Genomic DNA, 16,702 nt, shown 5'->3' on the forward strand with positions numbered 1-16,702 from the left:
GCGCCGAGAAGGCCTGCGAGTTTCGCTCTCGCGTGGGGGGACAAGACGACGGCCGGGCAAAAAAGAAAGAAAAAAAGGGCTGACTGTCTTGTCGAGCCAAGCATCAAAAGAACATAACTATCACGGCCCGTTTTGAAGGGGGGTGGCGTGTTTATACGATTCACTTTGCCAAGAGAAGCGCGCCAAGGTAGGGGGGAAAAGAGGGAGTGGTCAGAGGCGCAATAAACATTCATTTTCGTTCCTTGAGTTCGGGCCAAGGAGAACTGCTACATACGTGGCGAAGCAACATGATTTTTGTATTGACGGTTTTTTTTGTCATGATCTCATTTCCCATTCCGATGATTTCCGTTTGATGATCCGCGCAAAAACCGTTGTGTTGGAGAAGTGAAAACAACCAATGCGTTTCTTCGCACTTAAAAAAAAAAGTATTCGTGCTTCGAGACTCGCAAAGCCCTCCCCGAATGTTAAAACCCTCCTCTTCCGTCGACATAAAGTGTGAATAAAATCAAAATAGTTTGTGAGGAATCGAAAGGGGGGGGAGGGGTATAACTCGCTCCCCCCCGGTAATCCTTTCCATCTGCGTTTGTGTTGGACTGCGCGGTCAATCCGACTTCCCCTTTCAACTCCCACCGACCAGGGTATGTAACGTAACAAAGAGGCTTCGACAGGCTTGGAAAGTATCTTCGCCAGAAGCGGTGTTGTAAAACAAAGAAGGCAGTAGAATCAAATACGAACCAGGTTTTTGGAACCGGTCACACACATTTCCCTCGTTTCGTGCGTAGAAAACTTTTGTGGAAAACAAACACGCTTGTAGAACAACTGGTGGTACACGTGCCCATGTGAGGGGATGGGGGCCTCTTCTTCCCTCATTGTAAGAAGTTTCTTCAGTTGGGCATGCGCAGGATGGGGTAGAGCGGCGCTGCCGGGGCGGGCTTCGCGTCAACCTCCATGGGCTCGGGAGACTTGAGGCGGCTGGCCTGGGGAGACTTGGACCCTTCGTCAGCGGGCTCCTCAGAGTACTCTCTTCGGTCAATGCGGTCGCGGATGTACTCGCGGAGAGCCTCGATGGTGCGCATGTTCTCGAGCCACTGATCGTACTTCTCCTCACGCTCGCGGGCACCCTCGCTCATGTCGGACTCGGAAGCGGGAGAGCCAACGGATGAGGCTACGGACTCGGCCTTGGGAGTGGTGGCGGCGGAGGAGTCCTCCAAGATGATGGGAGACTTGGGCGACGAGGGAGCGGCGCGCTGGAGCATGCCTCCGGAGTAGCGTCTGCGCTCGTTGCTGTCGAAGCTGGGGCCGAGAGTGGATGCCGTCGACTGGCCAGGGAAGACGGAGCTGACGGCGGGGAGGTTGGGGTACATGACTGAGGAGGCGGTGGAGGAATGTCTCGACTGAGGAGACATGCCAGAAGAAGAGGGGCTGGGCGAGTGACCAGAGGTGTAGGACATGGTGCTCGAGGGAGGCGTGACGGCGGGGGTTCCGGTTGAGGAGACGGCGGTCAAGGGCGAGGCCATGTGAGCGGCGGACACGGCGTGGTAGCCGTCGTGGGAGACGGGAAGGCCGGCGTGGGAGCCGCGGTGACCGCCCGGGGGCGAGGGGCTGTGGCGGAGGTCGAACGTGTTCTGGCCGTGGATGTGGATGCCTTGGGTGGCCTGGTTGGCGTTCTCGTAGACGGTGCTCTGCATCTGCTCGAGGATCTGGTCGATCTGGACCAGGTCGTTCTTGGTGCGGGCGTTGGGCATGGGCGGCAGGTAGTACTGCTGAGTGAGAGGGCCGGGGCCGGAGGGAGAGCCCTGGACGTGGTGCTGGACGTGATGCTGGGGCGGAGCGGACATGTAATCAGAGCCGGGCATGGGTCCTGTGTGCAGGCCGAGAGCGCCGTGGAGGGGGAGAAGGGACCGGCCGACTTGCTGGTAAGAGGTGGGGTCGACCTGGCGGCGCTTGGCGTGGGCAAAGAAGTCGTCGACCATGTCGAAGGCGCGTTTCCGGTTGTCGTAGCCACCGTGGTGGTGGCCAATATACTCAGATCGGGGAGGGTTCAGGGGTTGTTGGTTGAAGTACAGTCCGTAGTTCGTAGATGGTTGGGGTGCATAGTAGCTAGCATGCCCAGCCTGGTGTGCGAAGGCGGCCGAGTTAGTCCGAATGTGGCCATTATGATCATAGTAGCTAGAAGAAGCTGGAGGCAAATTAGCCTCTAGTTGGGAGAAAATAGAGGACATTGGATGCGCAAACGTGAGCTTCTACATACCTTTGCCGGGCTGCGCCCGGTAGCCATTCATGCCTTGGTCCTGGGGGGAACGAACGAGCACTGAATCATCGGCGTGGGTCTGAAGAAGAAAGAGCATTAGTGCGAGTTCTCGCGCATTCTTGTGTGGGGGCGGTGGCGGCGGCGGCGCAACTAACCTTGACGTGCTTCTTCAAGTCCTGGGGACGCTTGAATGACTTGCCGCAGAACTCGCACTTGTGAGGCTTGAGCGGGACGTGCACGCGGATGTGAGAAGTGATGTGGTCACGCTTGACGGTGGTCGTCCTGCACGAGTTCCACTGGCAAGTCAGGTTGAGGTTGTTGGTGCTTTTGCGGCCAACATGGCGCTCACAAATGTGCTCCTGGTGAAATGGTTAGCGGGATGATGGTGGTGAGCATGGCATGGCGACAGTGTGACATACGTAGAGAGCCTCGGGTGAAACAAACTTAAGGTTGCAGGCGTTCCACTTGCAGATGAGGTTGTCCTCGGCGCTAGTGCTGTTGGACTGGGAGGTGTTGCTGGTAGTTGTTGAGGGAGCCGGGGTGCTGCTCTTGGGAGAATTGCTCGCAGAGCTCTCATTCTCTTGTTTTGTCGACATGATGTGCGGATGTGATGTGGGCAGTGAGTGAGCTGGGAGTGCTCAATGAAGAAGGACAGCCCGAAAGGGTGAGCCCGCGTTGGTTTGGCGAGCACCGAGTGAGTGCAAGAGTTAGGTGGGATGTTGTGTGTAAGTGAAGTGGGACGCTCCGGTACTTAGTGAGTGAGTGAGTGGGTAGATGGATGATGATACCAAAGGACGTAGACTGGCGAACCGTGATACTTGGGATAGGGCAAATGGAGGCTAAAGACGGCGGGGGAGAAGCGACGGTCAGCAATGCTTTTATGTTTTTTCTGCCGACTCTTGCAAGACTGGATTGTTCGTCGAGAATCCTACCGGTTTGATCTGGGGGGCATGGACGGCGGCTTGTCTCTTTATTCATGAATCACATTTCCTTTCCGCTCTTCCTACCCTCCCAAGAGCCTTGGCAAAGGCTTGGCAGCCGGGAGTTTGCCGGGCCACCTGATATTTGATTGGTCGATGGTGGCGAGGGCTTCCGAGCTGATGTCGCGGATGGTGGGGAGGGACAAGTACGGGGCAGCAGCGGGAGGAAAGCCAGCTCATTGACACTGTGGGACGAGAAGACACCGGCTATCGACTTGTCAGCAGATCAGGTGGCGCGAAGTGTTAGGCGGGATCCCCTTGCACAGTCTCCAAGGACGACCAAACGTTATCAGCGCACACTGCCTTCCTAGGTACCGTGCCAGCACCGCAACATCCGGGCGCATACGATGCCAAGACTTTTGGCTGTCTTGGAGAGTCTTGGCAAATCTCCAGTTTTCACCTCGTTCTCCCTTGGCCCAGGGCTTGGCATTAGTTAGCACTTGGCGCTCGTTGCTCCATTCTGATTCTGCACGCGCAACCGTTTCCAGTTGTCGCTGGTCGATACGGAGTGACATACCTCGCCATCAGCTGATAGCCGGAAGCTTGTTCCCTCGTCTCGTCCTGGAAGTTACCTACCTCGGTCTCCTGATGGGTCTCGTGCCTTGCCATTCTGCGTCGACCGCGAGGGACTGCGGGCGATTGTCGCTATTAGACGGTAGCCACGCGATGGATTGATTGTTGCCGTGTTCGTAGCATGGTGCAACGCTCCGCATCAGTCCGGCAGATGCTGCAACTGTATCCGCGTTCTGTGAGCCGTCTGAAGGGGAGGCCCGCGACCGTCTCAGATGGGGGGAGAGCTGTTTCCGACCGAGCGAACAAGCCAAGTATTTTTGGGGCGAGGGTTTTGACCGGACGGGACAAGAAAGAGAAAGACCCACCCCAAGACTGTCCTTCCCTGGAGAAACAAGCCGCCAAGAACCCACTATACCTGATGTCACAGGCAAGAAGCAAAGCATCCCGTTGTAGGGATGCTCCAAATCAGGTACGGATACACCCTATGGATACGCATCCAGAGATTGGACGATTGACGGGGGGCATGGGCATTGGCATGTCTGGTGACGATTGACACGACAGGCAAAGGGGAGTGGAGTGGGACAACAAGCAAAGCACGGAAGGACAAGACTCGACAAGCCTTCCAGGACTGCCCAAGCCTGTTCCCTGACCCCAAGATTCCCCCAAGAAGCCAAGAGACCGAGAATAAAACACGGGGGGGGGGGGGCTTCCACGGATGCCCAGGGGAGGGCGGCGGCGGCGGCGGCGGCCTCAGATGCTCCGATAAGTGCATATCCCATAACTCGATAAACGGTGTCGGGGATTGGACCTCCCCGATGCAGCCGGCTCGTCATATCCCCTTTAATGTGCTTAACCGAGCTCCTCCACCTCCCCTTTTTCGACTCGACCGTAGACGATGCCAAGACCTCGATAAGCGGGGGGAGTGGCTCCTACCCTTTTTCGGGGCCAGATGACTTGACATAGTTGGCTGAGGGGCGATGACCAAGAGCAGAAAGAAGCTTTCCGCTCCTCTCTTCTTGGCCTCTCCGCCGCAGCCAAGACCTCCAGATCCTGGGCGCCAAGGGCTACGCGCAAGCTCGTCTGCTGAGTCTCCCACCCGTGGCCCATGTTCGCAGCACAGTCGCCGGTCCCTCCCACTTGCTTGGTCAGCGACAAGCCGTCCAAACCGGCTCGTCCACAGAGTGTTGCGCAACACCGCGTGTTGCGGCCCACGCCAGAGAAGCCGGTGTGCCGGGCCTTGGGGAAGTAAGTGTTTTTGGTGCGAGGAGATGAGTGGATATCGCCAAGACTTAACATGCAAAGAGGGGGGAAGCGGGAGGAGTAACGTTGTGTGGTGCGAGGGAAGTAGACAGGCGAGCGACCAAATCGTGCGAATCAAAGATTGACCGAGAGCGCAAGAAGATTGAAAAATTAAAAACTAATTAAGGCAGCAATGCCACTGTAGGTGAGGTGCCCATGATACCGCGACATTAAGCCAGTCAGGGTCCCGAGGGGTACGTATCAGCGAGTGCAAGGCGCCATGTGAGGCATGTACGTACCTACGGTGTAATACACCTCCAGATGTACCTACAGTATTACTCCGTACAGAGTGGCATCTCTCCCACCTGCCAAACTCCATGGGGTCGAGACTTAGTTTTTGGGATCCGCAGGTAACCCCTCTCTTCCTTCCCTATGCCACTCCATTAGCCTGGTGGTCCAAGTCTTCCTCCAATTCCTTTTTTTTTTTTTAACCTTTCTCGCTGAACCACGATCTTCTTGTTGTCTGAGTCTTGTATCGTCCGCATCGCAGAACCCCCCGACGCAACCTTTCTCGATCTAGCGCCCGTCTGTTACCTCAAAACATGGAGCCAATTCAAGGTGCTCAAGTCGGTGTCATGTCCATAGTCAGGTGGGCGGGTCGGCCAAGCTTGGCAGTTCGACCCACGCTGGCGGTACTCCAGCTGGTATCAGAAACCTCCTGAGAGCCTTTTGGAGTCCTGCGCGTCGTCTTCTTCCTCCTGGGCCACAGCGCCAAGCTTCATCGACAAGAGGCACGCACGAACTCCAGAAACGACTAGCCGTCTCACATGCCATCATATCATCGGTAATCCCGCGCGACGACGAACGAGCACTGTGCTTTTGCTGCTGCTGCTGCTGCTGCTGCTGCTGCTGCTACTACAGACTACTCCCTCCCTCCCAGGTCCTCCAGGCCAGGAGTCGAGACAGCACGAGACACGACACTGCGAGCTGGCTACGGGATACAGTCATCGGAACCAGCCCAATCTGAGAACTTGCCGCTTCATCGCCCAGCCAAGACAAAGCCTGGGCGGCCTTGGCTGCAGATACTAAGCACCTTCGGCCTGTTCACGACCCTTGCGCCCGCCGCTTCGCCGTTCGAATGAGGCTGTGCAAGCAACGCCAAGACTTGCGAGGATGGACGGTTTCGCCTTGGCTTCAACTCTCTCGCCTGCTCGAGCGGGGGGCTGCCAGTCTACCAACCACTTCAACCCCTCTGCAGCTCATGCGCTATCAGAGGGCGAGCAATTTAAACGACGTCTTACAAGTCTTGGCATCGCTCCTCACTCAACGTTTGGCCTGCCACCTACATTCCATTTGCGCGATTTGTGATTTGTGAGTTTGCTGCGACCGCCCGTCTTGACCTCTCTCACCTCATCATCCCCGTCAATCATCAGATTGAGTTCAAAGCTCTGGGTCCTCATCGGTCGACATATGTTCCACGCTGTTGCTAACGTGCCCCAAAGAAATTAAACTTCAATGAGGGATACCCGCACACCTTGCGCCATCCTGTATACCCATGACCCTCTTATTGGCCACCCCCATGAGAAGGCTCACTGGTGTGCCACGAGCCCGATGAGTCTGCCGTGCCACGGAACTCATACCAAGCTTTCCGGTTAAGTCTTGGGAGTCCAAGACCCGAGCGAGAAGACGGACTCGTGCCCCCCTTCTGCCATAATGCAATCTGTCAACAACGCGCCCCCTCTCTGAGTCTCGATATCTGTCAGCATTGAAACCCGCCTTGTTTGGTCGTCTTTATCTTGGGCTTCTATCAGACCATCTTGTCCGTTCCCCCGGCCGATCGCGACGACCCCGGCTGTCCGAAGAGACAAGACCCAAGACAGGCCCACCGCAAGCACCAAATGCGGAGGGTTGAATGGGGTGGCATATGTTCGGATATCAGGCCAACATTAGCTCGAGAGGGGGATCACCGGATGCCTGGCTCAACGGGTTCAAGCTACGATGCGATTAGGACTTGTTGCAGAGTGGTCTTTGCTCCATTTTTATGGATACCCACGCGCTCTTGGCCTCTTTCTCGCGAGCTCCAGACTTTTGAAGACCGTCTTGGCTTTACCCCGGAGGTCTATCCGTACTGACTCTCCCAGCCTGCAGAGAGCGCGTTGGCAATCGGGCAAGGAATTGCGTTGCGCAACATGTCTTGGAAATCGCTAGGCGCCTTGGCCTTATCAGCTTGAGCTCTCTCAGTGGCCTTGGATTACATCAAGTCTCGGCGCCAATTGGCTTAATAATGGAAACCAAGGCCCACAGCCATTGTTTCAATCTTATACTTCCATCCATCCGTCGGTGGTGGTGAATGATGCTCGGGCGCAGAGCAGCAGGGGGGAGTCAGAAGAATACAGGCCGCCTTAGACGCTGACATCCGTTGCACGGAGAGACCACGCCATCATAGCGTAACCCCTCCAAAACAAACCGAGAAAGTCTCGCGACTTGTGAGATACGGCCGGAGTTTCTCCCTCCAACACAGCAAGGCCTTGGCCTTTATCTTGGCATCATCTTGGCCTGGTGACCGTGGCGATAAAGACGGCCCCAAGACAGTTATGGTGACTGAAACTACTGCCGCCCTCCGGCACCTGGACCCCCGGCATGCCGGCAAACAAGAGGGAACAAGCCATCAAGCAATGGGCCGTGCTGTCAACTGGCGATTACCGGTACCTACCGAGTGAGGGCAGCAACCTGTCTTCCCTTGGCAATTGTCTATCAGAGAATGATCTACGACACGAGCAGCCGTCATCTGCGTCGCCAAGCCTCCTCTCCGTCGTTTGATTTAGCGATGGGGTGGCGCATTGTATGCAAGCCGAGCGATTTTGACCTCGAGTGGACGGACCATCTGCCTGTCTTAAGTCAACGACGTAGCGAGCTGCTGCGGCCAATGTTCGACGATGGCTTCAGGCGCTTGTTATCGAAGGTACCATTCGCTGTGTGTAGTCGCCCTTCGTGACCAAAAGTATGTTTGCTCGGGACAACTAGGATTCAGGAAGCCCGCATTTTCTGCGCAGTGAAACGATGTTGCGTTTTCCAGACTTCCAGTGGGTTCAGCGACACGATGTCAGATCTCCACCTTGCAGAAAATAGATGTGACCCCATACCCCTTCATCGAGCATTGTTTGCCCCTATTTCCGTTTCCGTCTCATTCCGTTTCTCGTCACCCTCCAACAGGTGGCATTGGACCCTTCCGTCAGGACCCAGCGACTCACGCCCCATGAGATGCCAAGCATCCGATATTGCTTCGCTTTTGATGCCAACGAAGTCGCCCCGCCTGGGGGTGGGGCCAAGAGAGACTTGACGTTTGCGTTCCTCGAAATTTCCCTCAATCTGCGCACTCGAAGCAAGACGCCCAACAGAGAAATGGATCAGCCAGGCTGCAGGCCGGGACCCTCACCGGTGAACTAGCCCGCCGTTCTAGCTGGACACTCAGGCGACACGAAAGTACATAGACCCATTTAGCGAGGCCTCCAGTTCTGAACGCTTCGACTGGTAATCAGAGTGTTTTGCTGCGCTTATAAGTAAATAAATAAATAAAAATAAAAGGGGAAAAAGAATGCTGTCTGGCACTGGCTTTCGCCGATTATTGGATAGGTAGCCAAGGCCCAAGGGCAAATGAATCCTGGCCTGCTACTCAGATGCTTCCGCAAGCTCCAGGAGCTTAGAAGTGGCGATTGAACTACCCTCATCAGGAAAGAACACGGCTGGCTCAGCAGTCGTGACGGATAGACCGTTGTAGAGTATTGCTTTGACTCCTGTCATCTCTCAACCGGCCACATTTGTCTCGGCTGGCAGTGCGGCTGGGGGGGGGGGGGGGGTGGGTAAGATTTACACACGGATACAGCCACTTGGTCTGCGGCCAATTCCGTCTTGTGAACGTCTACGATGATAGTATTTGGAGGTGCCGAAATGCAGCTTTTCCCATCACGACGAGCCGCCGTCCTGCCACAGCCAAGGGTTTTTCTTTGGGTGTCGGTGCCTTGCCGAGACCTCGGCGAGATTGCACGACGGCCGAATGCTGGCCCGCCCAGCACGTCTTCCTCGATGGAACTGGACACGGTATTCCCTGGCCTTTGTCAAGCCTGAACGAGACGGTCAAAGAAGGTGTTCGCCGCCGCCCATTAACTCAGTTTACCAATTCGTAGATTCACGCACAATATTGCCCTTCTCTCCTCCTCCCACAAGTCAACACCAGGAAGTCTTCCATGTCACAGCTACCAGGACGCGATGCAAATTCCACGGGCCTCGATGACACTGGGAGACACACGGCCAGCTCACCGCTCGGCGACAGGTCTTATGCAACAGGAAACATTGCCGAGGACGATGGGCTGGTGAAACGCGCCCCCATCAACCTTTGACGACCCTCGAAACCCCTCGACAAGACGGCCCGCATGACGTCTTCGTCGGCCGCGTCCCAGACGTAGGCGCGAGCCGTGTAACTCATACCGCGCAGCTCGGCGGTGACGGGGCTCCGAGGCCACCGATGTCGCCTACGATGGTGTAGAGTCGGCTTGGAGCGGAACATTGTTCGCCGACAAAGTTGGTGGCGGACTTTCTCGATGTATGCTCCTCTGCGAGACATTCGAAGGCATCTTGGATCCAGCGTCATGAGAAAAGCACACAGCAGAGCGAATCCAGCTATCTATTCACAAAGCAAGCCACCCGGACTGGGCCCGCGTGACAGTCACGAGCGCCCCACCCTGCTCCAATACCTTTACTCTTACCTGGTTTCGGCACGTCGGAACATCGACTGAAGGACTTCCACGATGGTACGTTCGTCTGCTCTATACCCATTCTTCTTGAACAATTCGGTGCGAACTCTCCCAAAGGGCCGCCTTAAAGCTACAGATCAACGCTATGCACAGAGAAGTACTCGAACCAAGAGTATGCTCGGTAAAGTGGCGGCAGGCGGAGCACGTTTGTTGAGACGGAGTTACACACAAACGGCACGTTCTAATCCATCACCTTGTCCTGGGTGTCAAGTACACCTTCATGGGCCCCTTATCCCACAGCATGTAAACCTCGCTTTCTTGGTACCACTTGTGGATGTCTTCCGTGGGTCGGATCTCAAAGTTCCAGATCAGCCTGGCCATGATCAGGCGCATCTCTGCGTTGGCGAGACTAACAACCCAATGAAGGCTCTATTAGCAAATGTTGCGATGACTCGAGCAGGATACACTGCAGCAGAGCAGCACTCACTTCTTTCCAATGCAGTTTCGCGTGCCAACCGAGAAAGGTTGAAATGCCTTCCTAGCATCGTTCACGAACCTGGGGTCGTCCAGCCACCGTTCTGGGATGAACTCCTCAACTCTGGCCCAATAGTCGGGGTTGTGGTACATGGACCATTGCCAAATGTCGATAGATGTCTAAAATGCAAGCCCCAAGTCAGTTTCAACCTCATCTCACTGGGTACAGCAGGAACACTCATACACCCTCTGGGACAAACTCGCCCAGAATATCGGTGCCCCCTTCTTTAGCCATACGTGGCTGGGGCCCAGGAGCCGCAGGATACAACCGCAAACTCTCGTTCAACACCGCCGACATGTACGTGAGCTTTTGGACGCTGAGCATGTCAATCTGATTCTCACTTGCGAATGCTGACATGACCTCATTGGTGAGCTTCTCCAGACAGGCAGGGTTCGTTGCCAAGAAAAAGGTCGTTGCGGACAGCGCCGTAGATGTCGTCTCAGAGCCAGCACCAATCAATATAAACGAGTTTGAGACAAGCTCGTCGAAGGTCATCGCCTGTCATCGATCAGCAAAAGCCACTTCGTATCCAAGTATGTTGCGATTCAAACTCACAGAGCCTGCTGATTCGGACTTTCTAATCATGGCATCCATGAAATCCGGACGACGCGTCCCGAGATGCAACCTCTTCCGCACCTTTTCCCTTGTTAGCGCCATGTTCTCGGCTAACTTCGTAGCCAGACTTCGGGGAATAGTCATTCGAAGCAACGGGCCAATCCATGGCAGCCGATTGCTAGAAGTTAAGAAGGATAGGTTCTTGACACTCTGGAAGATAAGAGCGACCCAAGGGTGATACGTCCCGCCATCCAGACATCCAAAAGGCTCGCCAAACGCCAAGTCACCAATGATATCGAAGGTCGTATAGTTAAACAACTTCACCATATCGATGGGCTCTGAGTCGCCCTGTGATTTCTCATGGAGTTTCTTAAAGAGCTTGTCGACATATTCCTTGATGATGGACTGCTGATCCAACATCGACTGCGCTGAGAACCCGTGGGAAAGCACGCGGCGGAAGCGTTGGTGATCTTCACGGTTGGCACCAAGGATGTTGTTTCGGAATGCCATGTTATGCCACTTGTCTTTCGGGTTCTCGCCATTCTTGTTGTGGCCTTTCACAATTTCAGGGGCTTCAGGATGGTTGATGGATATGTGTGTGGGGCCGACTCGGACGAAGGGGCCATATTGTTGATGAAGCTTCAAGATCGTTCGATGGGCGTGTCCAGAAGTGTAGAGACGGAAGTAAGGGAGGTAGGAGATTGCCCAGAGCTTAGGACCCGGGAAATTACGTAGAGGGCTGAAGAAGAGTTGGTAGATGGCGTAGCCCAGGAGGTAGGCTAGAAGCTGGGAAGTGTTAGCAATGGCTCAGTAAGTTGACTGTGGCGATGACCTTACTCCAGCAAGTGCAACGGTTGGAGCCATTACTGCTAGGGGCATGCCCTTGGCGTCGCTAACCAAGTATAGCAGCATCGTGACGTTGAACAATTCCAACGATGTTGTTAGGCTTTGGTGATGCCGCAAAACGACGAAGGCCTGGATGGTCGACAGCAGTTGCTGGATGGATTCTCTCTATTAAATACGGATACTGACCGATGCCATCTGAAAGAGGGGTTCATCGGCGGTACGGGGTCTAGTAATTACGCTCCGAACAGTGGAGTCTACCTGGCAGTCTCCATGCGAGTTACGGCAAGAGTCAGTGTAATGTGGTCGACAATATCACTGTGATTGCATCGGAAACCACAGGAAGTGGATACTGGTGCCGCTACTCTCACCCCGGAGCAGCTTCTCTGTGCGGGATTCGGCTAATTAACCGTTGCAAATCCGCTACGGTCCGTTGCGTTAATAGCGTCCAAAATTCCAATCATGGTCTGTGCGCGAAAAACACCTTACTTCTAAAGACCAAAAAAGCTATAATATAGGATCACGTGACCCGCCTCGAGCCATACCCATATGCCAAACGGCGCTGGCAACGGCGATAGCTTCTCTTCTTCTTCAGATACTAGCAACAATACGATTCGACTGCTTCTCAACCCATTCGTACGAATTCCCTTGTGATACCAACAGTTATTCTCTCTAAAAGTCACCGTCAACGTCTGTTACAATCATGTCCATTTCTGGTGAAGGTCAGCTTAGTTCAAAATATTCCAACAGACAGTGAGATGACTGAAAGTTCTTGCACACATTCACTTGTAACTCCTCAAAATTTAATTTGTATATCAATTCTCTTCTTGAGCGAGTTCTTGGATCTAGACTTGGACGGCACACACGCATAAAACATACACGTCTTCTTTTCAGAACCCCTGATTCATTCAAATCACCCTACACTCAACTTACCAAGCCCATTCAACTACATCAATATGTCTTCTGGTGGCTCTTCCAGTGGTGGCTCCAGCGGTAAGAAAGACGAGGAACAGTACCGCTCTGGCGGTTATACCTCGAACGATTCCTATGCCTGGGGATCGAAAGGGAAGACCGATACCTATATTGACAGTAGTGGCTATAAGAGAAATGCCAAGGACAACTCGTACACCTACGAGTACCCTCCAAGGAAGTACAATTCTGACGGGACTATCAAGCCTTCTTGAAGCATTGAAATGAAGAATTGGCATCAGTCATTCTGGAACACACGACGGAGATGCGGCAGAGCACCGACATGGGTTCAAGTTCTTAGGGGACAGTTATCGTCCACCTAGAGTAGTATAGCAATGTCCTCGAATCAATAAAATCAATTGATTAGTTACTTGCTAAGCTATTTGGTAATGTCAAGCCCGGAAAGTTTTCCATCAGGCTATGGCATAACCGTTGCCACGTTGGTAGTCTTAACCCCCCCGCCCTACTTATGAGACACCCCCCCTACTGCTGACAGTCCGCATCCACCAAACCCCAAATAGCACTGTTCTGAACATGATGCATGCCCTATGCAATTGTATGACACTGCACGCAACACTGTGGCTTTTCAACTACGATTGGGCAAGCTACATAATCAAGCGCCTATCTAAGAGCCGTTACTACACACCAACTTGGGAGTTCTAATACGCCAAGCTATAGTGCCGCAGTATGCCTTTGAAGAAGATCTATCAGACTTGAAGTAAATAGTGAGCAACACTAAGCTCTATATTAGTAAGAAAAGCCTCTTTTTGGTTAGCAGGGCAGGCGATGTCAGATGAGGATGGACAAGCCAACCTTGCCAAGTCAGCTTGCTTACCACTATAGCATCTAGATTGCGATCCCTACAGTTTTGGATACTGTAGGTAACTTAATCATTACCACGTTCTATTTGCATATATAGCTGCTAGCACCAGAAGCATCTTCATACGGCCCATATCAGGGTACGTGCAAAGCAAAGGACCATTGCAGGCATAGGGGCCAATCCTCTGGTTGAGCATTTCACACGGGCACTGGAAAGGTGAGAATCTACATGCCAGGCAGGAAGATTAACCGCAACTTGTCTGCCACATTCCTTGCCCCCGCTGATATAGCACAACTCCCTTACTTCTTCGTAACCAAGTGTACAGACTTGATGACGTTCCCATTGTCATCATAGCATACGGCGGTGATATGGGATCGAGAGTCAGATTCACTCTGATGGTCAGGCTCACTAGAGAATATAGTGTTAGCTGGACAGGGAACGCTAGTAGAGCATTGGAACGAACCGAGTACAGATCTCAGCTGCATTGGCTGGGATTACACTCTGATTATTGGAGATCGCCGCCTCCAGGGGTTCCTTGAAGGTTTCGGTGACGGCATTGGTGCGTTTCCAGAGAGTCGTTTTGGTGGCAGCAGACAGTTTCACTGTCTTACCAGCAATTACGTAGGACCCAACGGTTTTGCGAGCGAGGATCTAGTCGTAAGACTTGCTGATGAACGCCTTCTTATGTTGCGCTGCAATATACGCTGCAATTAATGGGGTGGCGCCGTTGCGACAGCTGTCTGAAAAGAACAGTGTCTTGGGGATGCATTGAAATACCTTTGGATTTATATAAATGGCCGAATGCCAGAAATTCTTCCTCAGCCCAAGACCTGCCTGTTCTCCATCTGACTCGATTCATGTTTCGCCAATGAATTATACAAACGAAGCATGGTTTACATTCAGGCCAGCAGCTATAGACAAAAGGACCTATCTACTAAGGTGTTGAAGACCTGACACTCTGAGCCAGAAATAGCTGTCGTCTGGGTGACAGACTTGTATAACATCATTCACAGAACTCCACAAATGTCAGACCAGCGGCTAGCTCAACGACAAGGAAACCGCTAACATGCCTAGGACAGGGTAATGTTGCAGCGGCGCTTAACAGGCAGGATCAACCCTGTTAACTGATTAACATTGACTTTATCCTCCTCGGTTTTAGCCGCTTTTGTCAGCAGCTATGCCCGGAAAGCAAGGTTTGGCTAATAGCCGACCTGTTTACAAGGAGTGGGTCATTTCTGTAACTTTCGACTTCTCTTCCTTTTCCTAGTTTTAGTTACGCAGAACCACAGCAAGAGGCACAAGACCTCGACGGAGCCTTACATAAAGATCAACATAGTAGGAACCGCAGTCTACACGAGGGGCCAGCCAGGTGTAGACGGAGGTAGAAGAGCAAAGCGGGAAACTTAGGGACAACTGGTCCATGTTTTGCATTGGCGACGTGTGGCGGCTCAGATTAACGTTTGAACGCGTCGGCTATCTCCCGGACCCCGCTATCCGGCCATGGTTGCTGACATAAGAACGGCTTCATAGCCGTGTAGGAATAAATCAATTTATCAATCAATCCTTAGTCCTTTCTATGTTTTTACATTAATCGTTTAAGAGCGGCCAAACTTTAGACTACCACGCTCGCAAAGCAGTAATGGTTTCGCTACTTGATATCGGCCAGAATCTCCGTGGCCGTGTATCGACGTATTCTATTGTCAAGGAACTTCATTGGGCAGCAGATCAAGGAGCTGTTTATCTCAGAACATAGGCATCCCTTCACCCTTTTAGATAAAAATGCAGTAACTAATGAACACTGAAGGAATGAGAGCGGAAGAAAATGTATCGTGAAGAGTATTTGGGGCCACTGGCGACTTGAAAATGAGGTCTCTATTTTGCGCAAGTACCAGGCTATGAGCCCCTTGTTTTGCCCACTTGAGGATGAGATTGTAAACCTACCTGACCTGCCGTCCATTATCTTGTAATATCTTGACAGCGACCTTGGTGCCGAGTCAAAACGGCAAAGGTTATCTCGACCTGATATCAAGAAGGTGGCTAAAAGCGTGCTGGAAGCCCTTTGTATCTTGCACTAGGACAGCATGGTCCATACTGGTTTGTGATTAGGTACCTGGTAACACCTTGATCCAAGTAGCCTGCATCTAACCCTCTAGTAGATATTAAACTGGACAACATATTCGTGGATCTTGGTCAGCAAGGTGACCCTGAACGATTCACTGATATCCAGCTAGGAGATTATGGGGGTGTAGTCTCCAAGTACTCCAAGTTTGCTACGGAGCTGGGCCACCTCATCGGCGCAAGTTTTACCTGTAGCCCTAAAGCACAGCTTGGTCTCTTATGGGGGACATTGATGGACATTTGGTCTTTTGGAAACGCTGTACGTATATTGATTGGGCTCTTTGATTTATGGGTGCATATTAACGTGGACGCTATATAGAGATTCTCACCTTATTGTACGGTGGAGGGTTTCATCTCTTCAATCCTGCTAATGAGGGTTATAAACCTGAAGATGAACACTATGAACTGGTGGTATTATCCTGGATGTACTGATATTTTGGCCCTTTCCCGGATTCCTTCCAGGAGATCGCCGACGATAATGCCGCAGGCATTATCGACTTTATTTATAGCATGGGCCCCCCAACGAAACCCTTTCGTCAAGTCACATGTCGCGAGATACCGCCTGCTGACTGGGATTTTATCCTTAAAATCATGAAGCTTGATTACCGTGACCGTCCCACCGCCGACCAACTTCTGGAGGACGAATGGTTTAGCGAGGAGTCTGAGGATACTCGAGAGCCACTGCCTCCTAAGTAACAAGAAATTTCAGCACCTAAGAAGGGGAAAGCTATATTGTTGTAGCATCGAGGTGGTGTTGATAGTTAATTGAATAAGATGGTGATGATTATGAAGGCGATGTTTTTGCGTGGCCGAAATGCAGGGGTAGCCGAAAATTGTGTGCTTTAATAACTTACTTCCCTTGCTGTACCCCACCCTACATACAAGCCACCCCTATATCGTCTTCGCTAATTACTCTAATAGTGCACACCTAAAGGCCTAGAAGTCGCTCTGAGAATGTTATAGCACTTTTATAGCGCTAGCGAGGTCTAGTTAGATGAGGCTCAATAAGAAGACAAATAACAGGACTACTGTTAGAGAGGTCTGACAAACGCGTTCGAGATGGCCTCTGAGCAGAACCTTACGCTGAGAATAGCTGCTATAATGACTGATGAGATGGAGCGATTTGAA

The 16,702-nt window shown here is 52.7% G+C and overlaps 6 protein-coding genes across 6 annotated transcripts; 2 read left to right on the forward strand and 4 right to left on the reverse strand.

Annotated features, from left to right (window-relative positions):
• Positions 1-884: 884 nt before the first annotated feature.
• Positions 885-2,847, reverse strand: LY79DRAFT_580642 (uncharacterized protein; the record flags this gene model as incomplete). Its single annotated transcript, XM_060560127.1, has 4 exons — positions 885-2,197; positions 2,252-2,330; positions 2,407-2,610; positions 2,671-2,847. The coding sequence occupies 4 exons, from the start codon at positions 2,845-2,847 to the stop codon at positions 885-887; spliced, it is 1,773 nt and encodes a 590-aa protein (XP_060412941.1).
• Positions 2,848-3,356: 509 nt separating this feature from the next.
• On the reverse strand, positions 3,357-4,454 carry LY79DRAFT_242920 (uncharacterized protein). Its single transcript, XM_060551757.1, has 3 exons — positions 3,808-4,454; positions 3,494-3,641; positions 3,357-3,438 (listed from the first exon to the last, which is right to left on the reverse strand). Exons 1-2 carry the CDS (start codon positions 4,185-4,187, stop codon positions 3,539-3,541), a joined length of 483 nt encoding a protein of 160 aa, XP_060412942.1. The 5' UTR covers positions 4,188-4,454; the 3' UTR covers positions 3,357-3,438; positions 3,494-3,538.
• On the reverse strand, positions 4,438-5,215 carry LY79DRAFT_557138 (uncharacterized protein). Its single transcript, XM_060558074.1, has one exon. It carries the CDS (start codon positions 5,038-5,040, stop codon positions 4,594-4,596), a length of 447 nt encoding a protein of 148 aa, XP_060412943.1. The 5' UTR covers positions 5,041-5,215; the 3' UTR covers positions 4,438-4,593.
• A 4,768-nt stretch (positions 5,216-9,983) lies between these two features.
• LY79DRAFT_517784 (cytochrome P450) lies at positions 9,984-11,688 on the reverse strand (the record flags this gene model as incomplete). Its single annotated transcript, XM_060554966.1, has 5 exons — positions 9,984-10,143; positions 10,222-10,388; positions 10,453-10,767; positions 10,825-11,610; positions 11,662-11,688. 5 exons carry the CDS (start codon positions 11,686-11,688, stop codon positions 9,984-9,986), a joined length of 1,455 nt encoding a protein of 484 aa, XP_060412944.1.
• A 935-nt stretch (positions 11,689-12,623) lies between these two features.
• On the forward strand, positions 12,624-12,851 carry LY79DRAFT_688978 (uncharacterized protein; the record flags this gene model as incomplete). The annotated part of the gene is made up of 1 exon (XM_060564704.1): positions 12,624-12,851. One exon carries the CDS (start codon positions 12,624-12,626, stop codon positions 12,849-12,851), a length of 228 nt encoding a protein of 75 aa, XP_060412945.1.
• Positions 12,852-15,025: 2,174 nt separating this feature from the next.
• On the forward strand, positions 15,026-16,369 carry LY79DRAFT_650531 (serine/threonine protein kinase). Its single transcript, XM_060562540.1, is given in 7 exon segments — positions 15,026-15,191; positions 15,268-15,419; positions 15,435-15,501; positions 15,532-15,550; positions 15,613-15,833; positions 15,896-15,985; positions 16,037-16,369. The coding sequence occupies 7 exon segments, from the start codon at positions 15,096-15,098 to the stop codon at positions 16,268-16,270; spliced, it is 879 nt and encodes a 292-aa protein (XP_060412946.1). The 5' UTR covers positions 15,026-15,095; the 3' UTR covers positions 16,271-16,369.
• Positions 16,370-16,702: the final 333 nt, after the last annotated feature.

The sequence above is a fragment of the Colletotrichum navitas genome (assembly GCF_030913465.1).
Source record: "Colletotrichum navitas strain CBS 125086 chromosome Unknown LY79scaffold_39, whole genome shotgun sequence".
NCBI lineage: Eukaryota > Fungi > Ascomycota > Sordariomycetes > Glomerellales > Glomerellaceae > Colletotrichum > Colletotrichum navitas.

What these genes read in the sequence shown, in the direction of transcription:
- LY79DRAFT_557138 (XM_060558074.1), bottom strand. Translation starts at nt 5,040, where the DNA reads ATGTTAAGTCTTGGCGATATCCACTCATCTCCTCGCACCAAAAACACT.
- LY79DRAFT_242920 (XM_060551757.1), bottom strand. Translation starts at nt 4,187, where the DNA reads ATGCTTTGCTTCTTGCCTGTGACATCAGGTATAGTGGGTTCTTGGCGG. An exon ending in AGACCCATCAGGAGACCGAG is followed by an intron (nt 3,642 to 3,807) that starts GTAGGTAACTTC and finishes CCCTGGGCCAAG; the next exon opens with GGAGAACGAGGTGAAAACTG.
- LY79DRAFT_650531 (XM_060562540.1), top strand. Translation starts at nt 15,096, where the DNA reads ATGGTTTCGCTACTTGATATCGGCCAGAATCTCCGTGGCCGTGTATCG. An exon ending in GGGCAGCAGATCAAGGAGCT is followed by an intron (nt 15,192 to 15,267) that starts GTTTATCTCAGA and finishes TGAAGGAATGAG; the next exon opens with AGCGGAAGAAAATGTATCGT. An exon ending in ATGAACACTATGAACTGGTG is followed by an intron (nt 15,986 to 16,036) that starts GTATTATCCTGG and finishes GATTCCTTCCAG; the next exon opens with GAGATCGCCGACGATAATGC.